Genomic DNA, 16,794 nt, shown 5'->3' with positions numbered 1-16,794 from the left:
CCTAATCGTAAAAATATATTAATTTTAATCTCATCAAACTAAAAAGTAACATATTATCCATCTTGGGAAGCCAGATTCCAAAGTCTGAGCATTTTTATTAGAGAAATGACTATAAATGGACAACAACATATTTGCCAAATTATCGTTTGTGAGCCTAATATAGAATAAAATCAACTGATTGTGTCAGCTACACAAAAGACAACATCTGCAAACACCTGTGTCGATTTTAAACCTGACATTTAACAGCATACCTATAACTTGCCAGCAGTAGATACTGTATCGTCAGACTTGTGAATTGGTAGTCTAAAGTTAAGGCGAATGTTGAAAAGCGTCCCCAAATACTAAGAAACGACGTAAACATGTCAACATAGGTGGCCAAGAGCCATGCTTGTAAACATTAAGGGTATCAATACACTGACCTAACGATATCCACCCACCTACTAGAAACAACTCAGCATTAGAGAAGAGTAAAAACAAAGTAAGTTAACACAACATCTCAATGCTACTGAACATACTGCATTCCCAAAGGCTAACGTTAGCTAGCCAGTTGACCAGTAATGTCCAATTCCCTTTAAATGGCTTCAGTGTTGACCCTGTTGACCTAACTCTTTGCTAACTTCACATTGAGTTTCCATGTTATGCTACTTAAAACCTGTTCATTTTAACTGTCAACAAGCAGCTGTAAAGTCAGAAAGAAGCGTTAATAATGATGTTTAGGTAACGTTAGGTTAAACTGCTTGCTAACGTTTCAGCAACAAAGTAGCAACGTTACTGTAGCTAACGAACAAGTTGAAGCTAGTTGTACGACTTTATCATAATATACTTCGGTTTAGGTTTACTGTTTACAACAAATACTGCTTTGCTAGCACCTTTTTAACGATACAGACGCTGCTGTTCCCATTTTAACCGTTTTATTATCCTTCTAAAAGGTTTTATTCATGAGTTTAACAAGCTAAAGCTAACTCCTGCTCTACTGTAACGTCAATGTTTGTGTACTGCTACCAGGAAGTAGCCGGAGCCCGGTATACGAGACACTATTAATGTATCCTTTCTAAATTACACTTTAATTTAATATGCTAAAATAACGATTTAGTCAACATACGTACCAGCTCATTTTGAGTGAACTTTTATTCCAGTTTCATTGGGTGGTTTTAATATCTTCCGAGCTACTCATCCCTTTCTAGCAGTCAACAGTCGAGCTTTAAACAGGAAGTAAGGAGCTTAGCCGATTCTGTTTCCTCTCAAGAAGTTTTATGGCAGAAAAATAAATATTAGCCATATTAGGTGGAAGAAGTAGTCAGATCTTGTTCTTGAGTAAACGTAGATATATACTTAAGTGTAGGAATTCTATGTTACAAGAAAAAGTCCTGTATTCAAAATGTTAACCAAGTAGTACCATATGGTTTGATTATAATTATTTATGTATTGATGTGTATATCAAGCTTGTAAAGTTGGGGCTATTTTGTATTATTGTATTTACTGCTGGGCAGCATGTGAATTTAATCCGGGTGTAACGTTACTAGTCTTATTTTATTGTTGATTATATTTTTCTTTATCATTAATACATATCTGCAGTCACTAGTAAAGGTATTACATTAATGTAGTTGAGTAAATGTACAATATTTACCTCGGAGTTGTAGTTAAGTAGGCCTACAGTAAGTGCATGTACTTAGTTACTTTAAACCACTGAATGTAATAAAGTACACTTACTCAAGTACTATACCGAGGTACAATTTTGAGGTAGGCTACTTCACTTGAGTATTTTAACGTTATGCTACTTTTTACATTTACTACTTTGGATATATATATATATTAATAATAACGAATACATCATTATGTATTATAGAAGCTACCCAGCAGTTAATCAAGTCATTCAAAGGTTCTTCTCCTTTACGAAGTGCAACATTGACACTATTGTACAATAACGTTTTATTTTTTAATTTGAAATGGGCCATACTGGATAATTAGTACTTTTACTTTGTGTACCTGTAGTACATTTTGATGCCAATAATGTTGTACATTTGAGTTGAGTACACATTTGAATGTTGGACTTTTGCTCGTAACAGAGTATTTTTACACTGTAGTATTGATACTTTTATCAGGTCAGATCTGTTCGGTATGTACGTGCACGAAGAGACCCAGGAAAACTGAAGGCAAGTGATATTTTTCTTTATTCAAGTACTTACATAGAAATAACAAAACAGTTGCATTACAACAAACTGAAGTGTCAAGTAAACAGAGGAGCACATCTCCCCATCACAAGGATATAGTAAAATTCATTTCAATATTCAGCTCATCATAAAATGACCTTATTATAAGGTAATAAAAACATGAAATAGGCTAAAGACATCAACAACATTTTAAACAAGACCCCTTGTTTTCTTGAGAAAAAAAAGCCAACAGAACAGTTATCCCAGTGTGTGTTTTCAATTGTCCGTCTTCAATTGTTGTTATCCCGTTTCACAAAATGTGAATTATTTTTCATGCATAATAAAGAAATGAGCACCACCCACCACATCGTAGGGCAGCACTTTGGAACATTTCCGTGCACATGCAAACATGAGGATATACTGTAATGAAAAGGAAAACACAACACAACAGAAAACAGTGAGTATCGACTCCATCTGAACACCATAGTGTCACTGTTGAAGACCACAAAATCCCTGAAGCCACCCTGTTGTCCATAAGATGACATGAGTAGCCTATATCTACACACATGATGGAAATCTCTTAAAAAGATGAGTATTTTTTTTTTAAATCTTGTAATTATTAATTGTCACGAATGAGCCCAAGCCTATTGCCGTGCCCAAGGCCAACTTCACGGAGACTAAATCAAACAGTTAAACACAAACATTAGCACAAGGCTGCCTTCAACTGCAAGCAGACTGAGGTCACATTTATGATTTGTTTCTCCTGTGGAGTTCTCATCTCATATTGTTTTTGATCAGCCAACCCTGCAACCCAGTTTGGCACAAAGATGGCTGCAGATGTTGGCTCAGATCCAACATGGAGCAGAGAACGAGGATGAGGCAAATTCCAATTTCAGAGCGTTTCAGCCGCCCACTTTTGGACAGTAAAACATGAAAAAAGCATAATATAAATTATTCTTAGAGAAGCATTATTAAGAGGGGGTTGTTTCTACAGCATTCACACATTACACAGAGTTATTGTTCAGCAGAACACGGTGCAGTCTGTATTGTTCAACCACCAAGCTATATTCAAGGAGTGGCATGGAGGGTGGATCATATACTTTTTTTACAAAACCTTTCTGTCCGTTATAAAAGTGTCACCAAACAAAAGTGACAAACACAGTGAGAGGATATGAACGATGAAATATTGAGTTTGCAAAGTGGTAATTACATGGCTTCATTTAGATGTGGAAATGGTTTGGTGTAGTCTCCACCTTACCCTGCATCATTCCTCAACACAAAGCAAAACATAAAGACAGTTTTCTCTCAGAGGAGGCCACATCCTATATATTATAGTTACAAACACCCATTCTCACCAGCAGAGTGTCAAATCAAGAGCACACAAGAGCATCATTTTTGGTCAAATAAATCAAAAAAGATTCAAGGTCTATAATGAACAATGTCTAACATCAAATTATTCCAGATAAACATTTCATATTTCCTATCAACTCGTGTGCGTTCTATATATATATATTTATTTGAGTTAGCTCCACGAGGCTGTCTGCTACACAATGTTTACATTAGAGTTTGTTACCCATTGCAAGATTTCGGCAAATCCACAAGTAATGTTTTAATCTTAGTTGTCTTTTAGCAAATTATCTGGAATCAGACATAAGAAATGTTGTGTAATGTGAAATAAATTATATTTTTTGTTTGGTAGTTTGGGATTTCAGTTGAGTTAAGCTGAGAAAAGTTTGGCTTGCCGTCCATGCAAAACAATTATTTTTCATAATACAAAACTATCGATTTACATTTAGATGTTAGAGGGTGCATGGACTTTTAAACTACTTGAAAAAGTGCAAGGAGATCTGTTAATGTATCCATGTAGATGAGTTGAGGCTCTCTGAGGCCAAATTAATTGGAAAATAAGTGGAAAGTTGCCAGGAAGCTCAGCAGTCAAACTGGTTGTTACAGGAGGGGAAAGCATGGCCTTCTGTGTGCCCTGTGTTCTCTTTGGCATTGCTTTCCTGAACTCTTCCTCTGGCCTTTGCATTTATCAGTCGATATTCTCTTTAAGTCTGATTGCCGTGTCTACTGACTGGTATAATGTTTTTTTTTTCAAGCTTGGAATAGGGCATACACTTTTTTTAGTAGTTAGAGAGCACAACTAATAACCAGAAATATTGTTGGTCCAAGTAGGACACATCAGAAACTATATTAAAACATGGATAAGCTTATTATAACACCTCACATTTTTTATCCAATGGGCCAAATCACATTTTTGGACTACCAAAAAAGCCATATTTTTAAGAGAAAGGTTATATGCTTTTCTAAGCATATAGAATGTATTCATTGTTGTAAATATCATTATAATAAAATGTTAAGATCCCATAGAAGCTCACAGAGGAGATAAGCTTACACAACATGTTTCATAGAATAGTTATTATTTCAAATCAGGACAAATTAACAATCAGAGACGGACACATATTGGCATTGCCCTATAATGGATTTGGTTTTAGAAATAATCTAGTCATTTAGTCTTCTGTCCATCTGAGAGTAACCAGTGTTTGCTAAGAAATTGGGAAGATGTGTTAATTGAAATAACTGATTGCTACTATAATGGAGATAAACAAATGTAAAAAGTCTTTCTGTTTATTCAGAGAACACATTAGTGCTTCCTTAAACCACTTACAAATGCTGTTATTGTTTTTTTTGCTTTCATGGAAGATAATACACCATATTTGGCACTATTGCAGTGCTCTAAAATGTTTTGAAATAACCTATGACAACAAAATATTCCGTATTATAACTACATTACTAAAAGCTTTAAGACACATTCCCACAAGCATTCAGTCAATTGAGAGTTCTTGTTTATGCAGTCATTTGTATTTACATAGTGTGCACGAAGGCATGCACATATATGCACAATTTAATACTGAGTTATGGTGCATTTGACATTTGAGTACAAAACTGAAAATTCTACTGTATAGCTACCTGCATACATGTGTGTATACTGTACAAAAACAACAAGTCCCTAAGTCACAACTCAGTCTCTCTGTATTAAAAAGATGTAAACATGGATATGGACATTTTCATTTTCCCCTTACCATATGCTGGTCAGATTTAGGTGATTTATACCAAGTAGTCTGTTTTACACCGTGAATCCTTCATTCCTCTTTGCTTTGATATACTGCTGGTTTACAACCCAGTGTTATTTATTTAAATAGTTCAGTCTTTCTAACTGTGCTCTTGGTTCATCTGATTTACGGGTTGGTGGCACATGTAATTAATATATTGCATATAATTGCAGAACTCAAGAAAAATGAACAGTATTGGTGAGCTTTTTAAAAAAAGAAATGATATCTGGTAACGCCACATAAAGCCACCGTATAAAAAAAAAGGCAACACAAATACACAGTGTCTCTCAGTGACTACAAATAAATAAAGTATTGGCAGAGGCATTGATTGCTGCAGGCATGTTTGTTTTATAAGTACAAGTAACAAGACAAGACATCGGTTTGCTTTGTGTAACCCATTCAGTCATTATGTAGACTTAACCAATTTGTGCAGGTAAATCTATTTGAATCTGATCTTTCCGTTAAATCAACATGTGTGCTAAGCTGATATCACTGTTATGTTTGGCAGATGTCAGGCACAATAATAAAAAAACAAGGTTGGCTGTGTCACCACAATACATTTGGCACATTCTTTTTCGAAAACAACATTCAAATAGAAAATAAAAAAACACGACACCTCAACAAAATACAACAAAAAGACCGTCAAGTGCCACTAATAAGGTATCCATGACAGTACACAAATATAACCAATTGCACTTTTTTAAAACAGCCTAATAAAATAAATGCATACATCCCAGACAACTCACCCTTTAAATAAGCTCCATTTAATTTAGTTTTTTGACGCTTGGCTTCCTTTCAATTTAGAAATTCTCAGTAAAATTGACAAAAGTGTATCCAGCCCACAAACCTATATGAAGTGACCTTGTGGACAGAATGTGCCAAGGGGCCCTTCTTTGTGTTACAGTAGCTGAAAGAGAAGGGTGTAGCAGCCTTTCTCCTTTTTTTCTTAAACTAAAAGTCATCCATCTCAAAATAGAAGGAACTATGGAAATAAGAGCGGGGGATGTAAAAGAGAGTAAAAGAGTCACCTATTTATCTCATAGCGGACGTGATCCCGTCTTCCCAAGTCTCTTTATGGGGCATGGTGAGGGTCCAGTCCAAGTGTGTGTAGTGACGGTCATGACGTTCCCCCTGTCGGCCCCCCACAGGAGCTGGGGGGCGAGCTGTGGCTCCCAGCCGCCCCACTGCTCTTGTCAGCCGGCTTCTTGTCCTTCTGTTTCAGGTGAACCTTTGAGTGTCTCTTTCTCTCGTCACTCCTGGCAAACTTGCGTCCACAGAACTCACAGGAGAAGGGCTTCTCGCCGGTGTGTGTGCGGATGTGTGTGGTCAGGTGGTCGCTCCGGCTGAAGGAGCGCATGCATATTCGGCACTGGAAGGGTTTGTGACCTGTGTGGATGCGAAGGTGACGTGTGAGCTCGTCTGAGCGTGAGAAGCGTCTGTCACAGTTCTCCGCCGGGCAGGCGTGCGGCCGCTCGTGGACAGGGGTCTTGCTGGGACGGTTGGGGTACTTCCGAGGTCGTATGGGTTTGAGGGTGAGAGTCTGTGGGGGTGGGTGGTGCTGAGGAGGGTGCTGTTGCCCCCCGTGGAAACCTGGGTGCATCTGCTGCTTATCTTTGAACGCCCTGATGGTCTCCAGGGGTGTAATGGGAGGAGGGTTGACTCGGATGGGGTCCATGCTCTGGAAGGGCTTGTGCTCCATCACGCCAACATCCCCCTGATGGTGGAAAAGGTTGTAGTCGGGGATCATGGAGAAAAGGCTGCCATCCATGGAGGCTTTGGATGTGGAGTGGTAGTCATTGCCCGGGTAGGCGAGTCCGCTGCTGGTGGCCGGGCTGTGGTGGAAGGAGACCTGGTCCTGGTACAGGTCACCGCAGGTGGAGTAGGCAGGCAGCGGAGGACCGTACCCCTGATCCATGTCTGACGTCTGTCCGCCCATGCTGGCTGCGGAGGACGATGTCTGCGACGTGACCGTGCCGGGTGATGGAGAGACGCCCAGGATCCCCGCACTGACAAGACTGATGATGTTGTTATCAGAGCACCACCCGGAGCCCCCGAGGCCCCCTGACGGAGGAGTGTCAAAGGCAAACTTCCCCAGATAGGTGACAGTCTGCCCGCTGCGGTTGGACTGGAAGCTGGATCCATACTGAATCTCTGCGGATGCTTTCTCGCCTCCCATGCCCAGATCCATGATGTTATCTAGACAAAAGCACAAACACAGACATAATGAATAAATCGTCCATATTGTTGCACATACAAGAATTTTAAAAAGCTGAAAAGAAAAGCTTTCAATAGCTGATAATGTGGCAAAAGTTGTTAAATAAAGTCTAGAAAATTCACTTTGTGAAGATTTGTGATCTTGAAGAATCCGTTTTTCCAAAATTCAGCTTTTTTGCATTTCTCTGTAATAGTGTGCCAACAAATGAAAAATAAAAGAAGTCCACTGGAGTTCATAAAGAAATGTGAGCGCTGTCAGACCTGTAAGTTAAGTGAGTGACTGCTGCATGTGAGACAGTGGTGTCTCTCTCTCTCAGATCCCACAAGCCCTCATAAATCAAGACCTAAACACCCCCTTTGATCCAGTCATTGTGTCCCTGAGGAGGACAGCCAAACTGAATGGCAAGATCTGATTTCTTTACAGCAGGGAGGATTATAAGGGAGACGCCACATCTATCACGCTCAAGGATTCAAAACACATTTGCAGCATCTGCACATAACGGGGGTAAAACATTTTAAGTGTTTCCAATCCAATCTCGGCATTAGTGAGCTTAACAACATTTCCCCAAATGTCCCTGATATTTTAATTCTACAGAATCTTACACTTCACACACACACACATTTAACTTATTCCAAAGATGCCATAAAAACCATCACAGATGTGCTTAATGGGGATTCATTTATGTGCTGATCGTGCTCTCAGGGCTTTAATGTGAGACGTTTACAATGAAATCTTTCTTTCACACAAGTTAAAATAGACATCTCTTTTCATTTGCAGAGAATGATACACAGGAGTGTTTAAATATTCACTCCCAGTAATTACCGCCTGCTGGAATTTGGCTAAAGGGAGATCATAATTGAGCAAACAAAAGCTAAATTACTTATAGCACAATGGCATTGAGACACATGAGGTGAATATGGACAATGACACTTGTGGCATTTTTTTTTAGTGGCGGGGGGCTTGGAATTGGAAAGCAAGCCTGAGTTGATATTAAAGCATTACACTTTAAATATTTGGTCTTTAGGAGGTTCTTTGAACTGTGGGATTTATTTTGAGAGAATAAGAGGCATACAATAATTCATCACTATTTCTTATTAGGCGGCGTTGAGGGGCAAAGTAAACAGCTGCTTCACTGGAAATATTACACATGGAACTCTAAAAAGAAATTATTGTTATTTGCACAAAAATATGAAATCTGCAAAAAAATCTTATATATTACATTTTGAGTGTATAACGTGAATTTCATCAAGATGAGTCATATTTAACAGAGCAACACACACCTGTACTGAAACATATATTTTTATGTTCAGCTTCATTTGTTTCAATATTTCCTGTCAGAGGTGACTACAATTAAACATAAATAAACATTGTATTGCCTTGTTAATAGAGAAATGTCATATGTTGCAAGTGTGTCTCCTGTATTTAATGTACTTATTTAAAAATAAACGAGGTATACTATTTATAAGACCTGGCGCTGGGATAATTAAAAACGTACACTTCTTAGGTAAATAAGGGGGTTCATTACGTGGTAATTTAAAAATAAGGGGTTGTTTTAAATTGTGAACAAAAAACGTGAGAATAAAAATGTTTCATGCAAAGTTCGACAGGGCAAATGTAAATTGCGGTCAGTGCATCACGGTGATCCTCGCCACGCCAGGATACTAAAGATTTAGTATATTTGGTGCAGCATTGACCCATCACCTCCGAAGGTGAGCCTGTACAATTAGTGATTGATTTAATGCCAACACTGAGCCGAAGCTAAAGTCATCTTTGGAGGCGTCTGAATTAATCAGAAATAAACCTTAATCTGGATTTAGCACCAAATAAATCAATAAATTCGGCCTCGCAATTTAGTGACTAAGTGGGTTCAGGGGGCCCTGTGTCTAAACATTTTATATAGGGAAAAGCAGCCACACACGCCTACTGAAATCTAATCTGTGTCATGTTAATAGAGTTGTGAATGAAAGGCATTCTCCTAAATAGCTGACCCATCTTTACGGGTGGATGTTGGATTAATGAATCAGTGGCATTTTGCAGTTTAACCACAGAAATGTATTCACTCCGAGAGTTGAGATTTCAGTTTCAGTCAGGAGTCGATTGCGTTTTGAGTACTTTGCGTATAACAGCCTGTTTTCCACAGCCGTTAATTAGACATTTCCTCAAACACTCATCGGCTTTGCCAAATTAAAATCACTATACACGTGTATATCTTTACAAATATAATGTTTTAGCATTTGGTTTTTAAAAAGTTTTGATTTCAGAACCTTTTTTATGTTGCGTGAGAGACATTTCGGCTACGGACAATGATAAACATAAAAGGAAACGTAACAAATATGACATGCCTGACCAGAGAGTCTGTCACATTAAAGGTGTATCTAATTCGTAGAGTCCGGTGTTACACCTGACCCCGAGAAAAAGTATTGAGTACGGGAGTCTGTGCGTCTGTCCGCAACAGCCAGAGCGCAAACAGGTGCTCCGAGACCCAAGACAACTGTTGCCTTACGCATCGCAATTTGAACCACTTTTATCAAAACACTCATACACGGAAAAGTAAAAAAATCTTACCTGTATTCATCTGTGAATAGTGGTTAATAGATTCCGTACTGGTGAAAATATTCATAGACGTCGGGATGTCCTCTTCTGGGTAGAGACTGTCAGGGATCGTGTTTATTAAACTGCTCATCGTAAGAGGGAGCTTCTCCGCTAGTTTCCCTGTCATAGCAGTTATAGTCAGTCCGACATTTATAAAAAGGACAACTCGCAGGTATCCAAGTAGTTTCTCAGAAAAAAAACACAGCGGGTGTTCTCAAAAGTGGAAAACACAGGTGTGGATCAGAGAAAAAAGAGGAGAGGAGCAGGGATGGATCCTGTTGCTGTATCCAAGTATCCCGCGGAGGACGAGCAGCGCCGGGTATCTCCTCCTGTGTGATCACAGGCTACTGTTGTTATTAATCTGATCACTGTGGAAGCTGATGGGCTGCTTGTGGGGGAATGTGAAGTCTGTGAATCAATGGAGGAGGTGGTGGTGGTGTTGGTTGCACAAGAGCAGCTCTACTTGCTCTATTGGAGCTGGATAGGGGACTCCAGTCTGCCTGTATTAAATAGGGGGATGGAACATTTGCGTGACGTAGATGACCAAATATGGACAGAGCGCCCAGCACCCATGCTCTCCGCGCGTCAAGCTGTGGAAACTACAGTGGAGGCAAAAGGCTCCGATAGATAGCGAGCCACAGAAGTTTACCAAATCTTCACTGCTGCTCCAGATGCGTCCTTCACCGGGACGATTCTCCTCTGTTCCTGTCCTTGTGGAAAACATTAGAGGGATTCAACAGCTGTTATCTGTATTATTATCAGGCATTATGATGTCCATTGTGGACTATCACGCACACTGGGAGCTTTTTATGCAGCTGTGTGTGTGCGAGTGAGGGACAGTGTGTGAGATGGAGAAACAGAGAAAGAGGCTGTTAATCGTAAACAATTAAAATACTTTAAGTCATTAAAGGCCTTCATACTGTTTGTTCATATACACATATTGAAATATTTGTCTGTGTTGGCCTTTCTTTTAAATACGTTTTGCCCAAATAAGCATAAAGAAAAAATTATTTGTTTCTACGGCATATGCTTTGTTGTTGCTTTTAGTGTATGTTCAAACTGTCCTACTATCCGTCCTGTATTGCAGAACAACTGTTGGAAACAGTCTTCTTCAAGCAGCAACACTTAACAAAGACAGTTATTGACGGAGTTAATCGCTTGTAAATATTGCAAGCAGCGCACTGTAAATCCGAAGGCTTGCTTTGACTTGGAGCCAAAGTGACCGCTTAAGTGGAACTCCAAATAAGGGCAGTGTCCGGCCCCGCCCCTTTCTGTCTGTATTTGGACATGTGAGTTCCGGGTGAAGCACAAGTGGAAAAGTGATCGGAAGCCACAGAAGAGAAGACAGTGGATGGAGCGTCATGGGTCGCTTTTTTACTTATTCTCAAACTTGTGAAAAATAAACAAAATCACACAGTGGTTGACTTTATATCCTTTAGAATGGAGTTATTTAAAAAAAGAAAAATAAGACTTACTAAAAATCTTTGGGGTTACTCACTGCTTTCAACTCACTATCACACTCTGCACTCCTCATTAAAAGTCTAGTAGGGATTAACTAAATTGGGTGTAAGCTATGCACTTTCTGCTCTAGCTGTACCAACATGAAGCACACAGGCCTTTGCAAATCTCACAGAAAATATTGAATGAAATGTCAGTGCCTGAATATTCAGACCTGAGAAATTAATAGTACCTCAATGAACCAGAAGTGTAAACAGAGTGTGTGGGAGAATTAGTCTGAATCATGCTCTGTGTTTAGGGGGCTAACACAAACACAGCAGCCAGTGATCTGGTGTGGCTCATCACCACAGGCAAGTCCTCAGTGTGTGTGTGTGTGTGTGTGTGTGTGTGTGTGTGTGTGTGTGTGTGTGTGTGTGTGTGTGTGTGTGTGTGTGTGTGTGTGTGTGTGTGTGTGTGTGTGTGTCTGTCTGTCTGTGTTTTATCATACAGTAGCAGTCATACCAGCGGGCAGACAGAGTAGGTTCCTCTCAGGATGTCTTGTACCTTGAATCAACAAAATAGACAACAATGATCCTCACAGACTTGTTAAAACAATTCAACACTCTTGTGTCCGACCAAAGAAAGATTTTCTATGTTGACTTAATCATCTGCCTTAAACTGACTCACTCCTTAAATGTGCTAAAAGTAGTCCTCTGAATCACTGTTAGCACATTAATCCAGGTCAGAAGGAACAAGACATTAGTGATTTTTTCTTGAGTTTGAGCTGTTTTGAACTAAATGTCAATGAACATAGAGTATGTACATAGTTTATCAGGCCATTTTAAACACCAATTTAATGTTTTTATATTTACATTTGGTCTCCGTTTTTAGCCTATCAAATGTTAAAGCTGGAATTCAATGTTAAGAGGCTGTTATAGTTGTAACCATTATCTATTAATAATTAAACATTCAAGTGAAAAATACATTCTTTAGAGGGGACACATAAGCTATTTACCGCATATAAACAGTTTGATATATTTCAACAAACTGCTTTAGAAACAAAGGTCAAAAGGTGAACATCTTTTAAAATATACATTTTAGGAACAATTTCCACACCTATGGAAAGCATATGTGCTAACATACAGTATGTAAAAGGCTCTATTGTCTATACCACTGCATGAAAAACAACAAACAGGAATGTATGATTGGTTTGGGCTAAAAACAGGTAATCCTGACATCATAATGTAATGCAGAACAATAACATGACCTACTGCGTCACACATTACGCATAAGAGGTAGTATATTTATAGCAGTTTATTGCATCCTAAATGCATCACATTATGTGCTGTTCCTGTTTTTTTGTCTACCTCATGAAGTTGCACGGGTTGATCAGTTCAGTGGGCCGAGAGACAGAGAGCCGTGGAAAAAGTGTTGATGGGTTTAATCAAATGAGAGAAATCCCTCAGGTCAGCGTGATAAGGACTCACTGTGCTGCGGCGCCTCGCCGGAAAGTTGGAACACCTACCTGTTGCAGGTTTATTTCCTCGACTGTATCTGATCACCTGGGCCTGGCCCTCTGTGCTTGTCGTGGCGTTTAATCTCTTTGACTGCAGCGTCCAGGCCTCTTTTGCATACCGGGATTCCATGGAAGCACAGGCTTGTTTTAAAGTGGAAAACTGCCCAGGCACTGCGGATATATAGTCAAATTAGTTTAGTTTTTCCAGGCTTCATGGAGGAAGACTACAACTGATGTTCCTTGCTGTTAGTTATAAATATATGAATAGATAAACATTATTCTAATTAGCCAAACAGTAACTGCACATCCATTATTTTACATGATGTTGTAAAGGAAATATCTCTTGATATTATGATCACTGTCATGGTGACAGTATTGCATGAGAAGTATTATATATGTATATGGTTTATCAATCTGCAGGTGTTTTAATCCCAAAACAAATCTCCATATTTCCAAACTATGACTTTTCATACTACAGCCTTTTATTTGAAAAGCATCTACATTTTGAATTTGGAGAATCTCTAATATGAATTCAGTTAAAGAAAGATTAACACATATCCAATGAAAACACATTTTTGTCATCACATCATCCGTAAAAATATGTTGCTTCATTTCTTTTTTAGTCCAGTTTTGCATGAGTTAAAAGTGAGCGTTGTTACCCTACCCATCATTGCTATTTGTCTGGATAATGTTTTACTATTCAGTGTTATTAGGAAAGGAAAAACATTTTTCTTCAGATACAAGCCCGACCGGATACCTTGGCAAAGATGTTTAAAGGTCAAAAGGTGCATTTTAAAATTCACCGTTTCTCATTTGTGAATGATGTTCTTGGAGACAGACGTTGACTAAAGCCAAAAGAAGAAGTGTATTAAATAAGTATATTAATATAAATTCATTCAGAGGCATGATTCAAACCTCCAGGTGGACTACAGAGCTCTGAATGAGTCTGTTGGACAAACAGAGAATACACGTGCAAAGTGGTCAGCAGAGCATGCTTTGGATGTCACACCCAAATCCATTTGGCCTCTGCTCACAACAAGTGAGGAACTCCAGGAAGTCCCCCGTGAAATATAACTTCCGCACTTCTCCAGCAGCAGCGAGAAAAGAAGAATAGAGACTCGAGTCAGAATGCATATTAGATCACTAAGCGCCGGTTAGGCAATTGAATTGATTATACAAATTCCTTTTAATTAATGTAAGTTTGAATACATTAAGAAAATATTAAATGCATTTGCCTTATCATCAGGGGATGTGAGAAGTTATTTATTTTTTCCAGAGATGCAATATACTGTGCCTCGTTGAACTACAGCTGTCAGTTTTTCTTAATCACAATATTTCAACTCTCCTGACATTTGGAGTAAAAATAAACACATTCAAGGAAGCTGAGTGGCAAAACCCCAGCTGTTTTGGCAGGATATCTCCGAAATATAAAGGAGGGGAAAAAAATGCACAGTGTATTTGGAAGTACAAATCTTGGCATTTCAATGGTGTACTGATGGATTCAAGTAGGTGGTTTTTGGAAGAATGTTCTCCCAGTTGGCATGCCTCACAATGAGTGTGGAATTATAATACCCTTGCCAATTGTTAAAAATGTGATTTCATAAGTCAAATAAGATCAAGGTCAAGAAGCGATATTCACACTGAAGGATACTTAATATTTGTTGAAAAGCAACGGACCGCCTGACTAACTGTGTGCTTGTGTGCATTGTTTTGGTTGTTTTGTTTGTGGACGCGGCTGCTTTGACTGTTAAGTCGGGGAAGCAAACAAAGCAGATGCAGGACAATTTGATCAATGATCTCCCAGAGTTCATCGGGAGGGCACATAGGGGTTTACCAAGGCTGGCTTAACCACCAAAGGAACAAAAAACCTCCATTACCTACTCCTGCCTAGCCCACTGATGAGACACCAAATCAGGGTCAATGCAAACCACCAACTAAAGATTGATCATCAGAACATCAAAGTCCCTCATGTAAATCCAGCCTTTTCCAGACATCTGGGGTATTGATACAAACCCCTCCCAGAGGAGAGTTGCTGGTTAGAAACCAATATTCCTCATGGGGGGTACTCTGACCCACCCTCTACAAAGACCCGTGCAAGTCTGAAAAGTATCTCCTCGTCAAAAGGGTTGAAAAGTTTATCCACACCATCCTCTGCAGACCTACCAGGTAGGCCTGTTATGCAACCGTCCAAAGTTCAAAACGGTTTCATCCTCCCAAAGTTACACTCAAGGACACTTCAACATGTGTTAGAGCGGCTTTTACTTTGAAAAAAGAATCAATCAATGAAGTGAAAGCACATCGATGTTTCCAATTGAGGTGAGAGTGGTCAATGGAAATATGATAAACAATTACACAAACAGCAAGTTCCCTTTACCCACACTGCATGCCCCTCCCCCTGTCCTGTCACTATGTTGAGTATTTTGGTTCAAGTTCCACTGCGGCATCCGGCAGTGTTGCGGTCTCGGTTTCACCTCCCACTTCCTTTTTTTTGGCCATGACGTGTTTCCGCGCCTGAATTAGAATACACTCTTTCCACAAGAGTTGTGATATCAGGTCCGTCTTCCTTTTCTGGTTTACGATGTTTGGAAACTAATAAGAAGTCCCCAGTGAGGTCAGAACTATCTCCTAAATCCTTCGCGTGACGGAAGATACAGGGCGACATCAAAACATAGCAGCTGCTGTAACACAAATAGGAAATCTCTCTCTAACTCAGTGATAAGATAACAGGCAAAGAGGGCTGACCTGTTGCAAGCTTTGAAGAACGTACTGTGTGCTTATATTCAGAGAAAGTGGGGAAACATCTTGTCTTATATCATTGTACTGACAGGTTCTTCATTTAGGCATCCGAGAATCAGTCTTTGTAGTTTTGGGTGAGCAACTGCAGAGTGGCCACAGGCTCTCCCAGGTCAAACCTTGTGATGAAGGCCTGAAGATCCCATTCACCTGTTGACACATGAACACAGAAATGTATAAGTATTTACAGATATTCAGAGGGGACATGGACTTGAAACGTGTGTATTTTCAGTCTGATTGAACAGTGTTTTGTAGATGGATCAAAAAACCTAAGCACTCAAACTTCACAAGTTTATTTGACAACATGTTTTTATCCTACACACACTCAGCGCAGTCTGAGTGTAATCTCTGGTGCATTGCTAGAGTGTTTCTCGTGACCGCTCGGCCAGTGTTTAAGGGATCTGAGGCCTAACTGAGCAGCACATGGCTCTGGGATGTGAGTCACTGAGAACAGCACTGCTGAAAATAAAACATGTTGCTGTAATGATGGAGGTGGGAACGCAAGGACGTATTGGCAAGAAGATATGATTCAATCGCCTGGACTGTTTTTTTTCCTCCCTCCCCTTTTAAACAAACACCAGACGGCCATCCGGCTGGTATGACAATATCACTTCTTAGATTTTGACAACCGCTGATTCCCTGCAGCTTCCCCTCCTTTTACCAAGAAAAAAAAAGACAAATTCACAATTATCTTTCCAAGGCAAAAAAAACCCTGTGTGCTTAAAACTTGCAAACTTCAACAGATTCTAGAGAGTGTCTGCGTGCGTCTTCACATGTTGGAGTGTACATACGACAACGCCGCGCTCCGCAATCCAGGGAATGGCTGACATTCTGGTATTTCCGTATGTGGAGTAATTACATTAACAGCTGTTCAAGAATAGCGTAGGCAAGTTAATCTTTTGAAAAGAAAGCCAACTATTGAAACCGTCCAAATCTGTATAGAGAGAATGGTCTCACAGTCAGGGGTTGAGTCTG

General features: G+C 39.5%; 3 protein-coding genes across 5 annotated transcripts in view; all 3 read right to left on the bottom strand.

The window, feature by feature from the left end:
* bin3 (bridging integrator 3) overlaps positions 1-1,231 on the bottom strand; it is a 31,104-nt gene extending 29,873 nt beyond the window's left edge. The window contains exon 1 of the mRNA XM_079690493.1: positions 1,107-1,231. Within this exon, the coding sequence (XP_079546619.1) occupies positions 1,107-1,114 (8 nt within the window). The 5' untranslated portion in view covers positions 1,115-1,231. The remainder of the gene's footprint in view (positions 1-1,106) is intronic.
* A 4,363-nt stretch (positions 1,232-5,594) lies between these two features.
* egr3 (early growth response 3) lies at positions 5,595-15,928 on the bottom strand. Of its 2 annotated transcripts, XM_079686157.1 has the most exons (3): positions 10,723-13,173; positions 10,047-10,573; positions 5,595-7,462 (listed from the first exon to the last, which is right to left on the bottom strand). In XM_079686157.1, exons 2-3 carry the CDS (start codon positions 10,198-10,200, stop codon positions 6,384-6,386), a joined length of 1,233 nt encoding a protein of 410 aa, XP_079542283.1. In that variant the 5' UTR covers positions 10,201-10,573; positions 10,723-13,173; the 3' UTR covers positions 5,595-6,383. The 2 variants fall into 2 exon arrangements, with proteins under 2 accessions (XP_079542283.1, XP_079542284.1); XM_079686158.1 differs by lacking the exons at positions 10,047-10,573; positions 10,723-13,173 and adding an exon at positions 15,852-15,928.
* The window catches only part of pebp4 (phosphatidylethanolamine binding protein 4), a 63,921-nt gene continuing 61,400 nt past the window's right edge, over positions 14,274-16,794 (bottom strand). For both annotated transcript variants that reach the window (XM_079686159.1, XM_079686160.1), the window contains one exon: positions 14,274-15,969. In XM_079686159.1, the coding sequence (XP_079542285.1) occupies positions 15,859-15,969 (111 nt within the window). In that variant the 3' untranslated portion in view covers positions 14,274-15,858. The remainder of the gene's footprint in view (positions 15,970-16,794) is intronic.

Source organism: Notothenia rossii (genome assembly GCF_949606895.1).
Source record: "Notothenia rossii genome assembly, chromosome: 6".
NCBI lineage: Eukaryota > Metazoa > Chordata > Actinopteri > Perciformes > Nototheniidae > Notothenia > Notothenia rossii.
This window is presented reverse-complemented; position numbering and strand designations above follow the sequence as displayed.

What these genes read in the sequence shown, in the direction of transcription:
- egr3 (XM_079686157.1), bottom strand. Translation starts at nt 10,200, where the DNA reads ATGACAGGGAAACTAGCGGAGAAGCTCCCTCTTACGATGAGCAGTTTA. An exon ending in CTATTCACAGATGAATACAG is followed by an intron (nt 7,463 to 10,046) that starts GTAAGATTTTTT and finishes GCTTTTGTCTAG; the next exon opens with ATAACATCATGGATCTGGGC.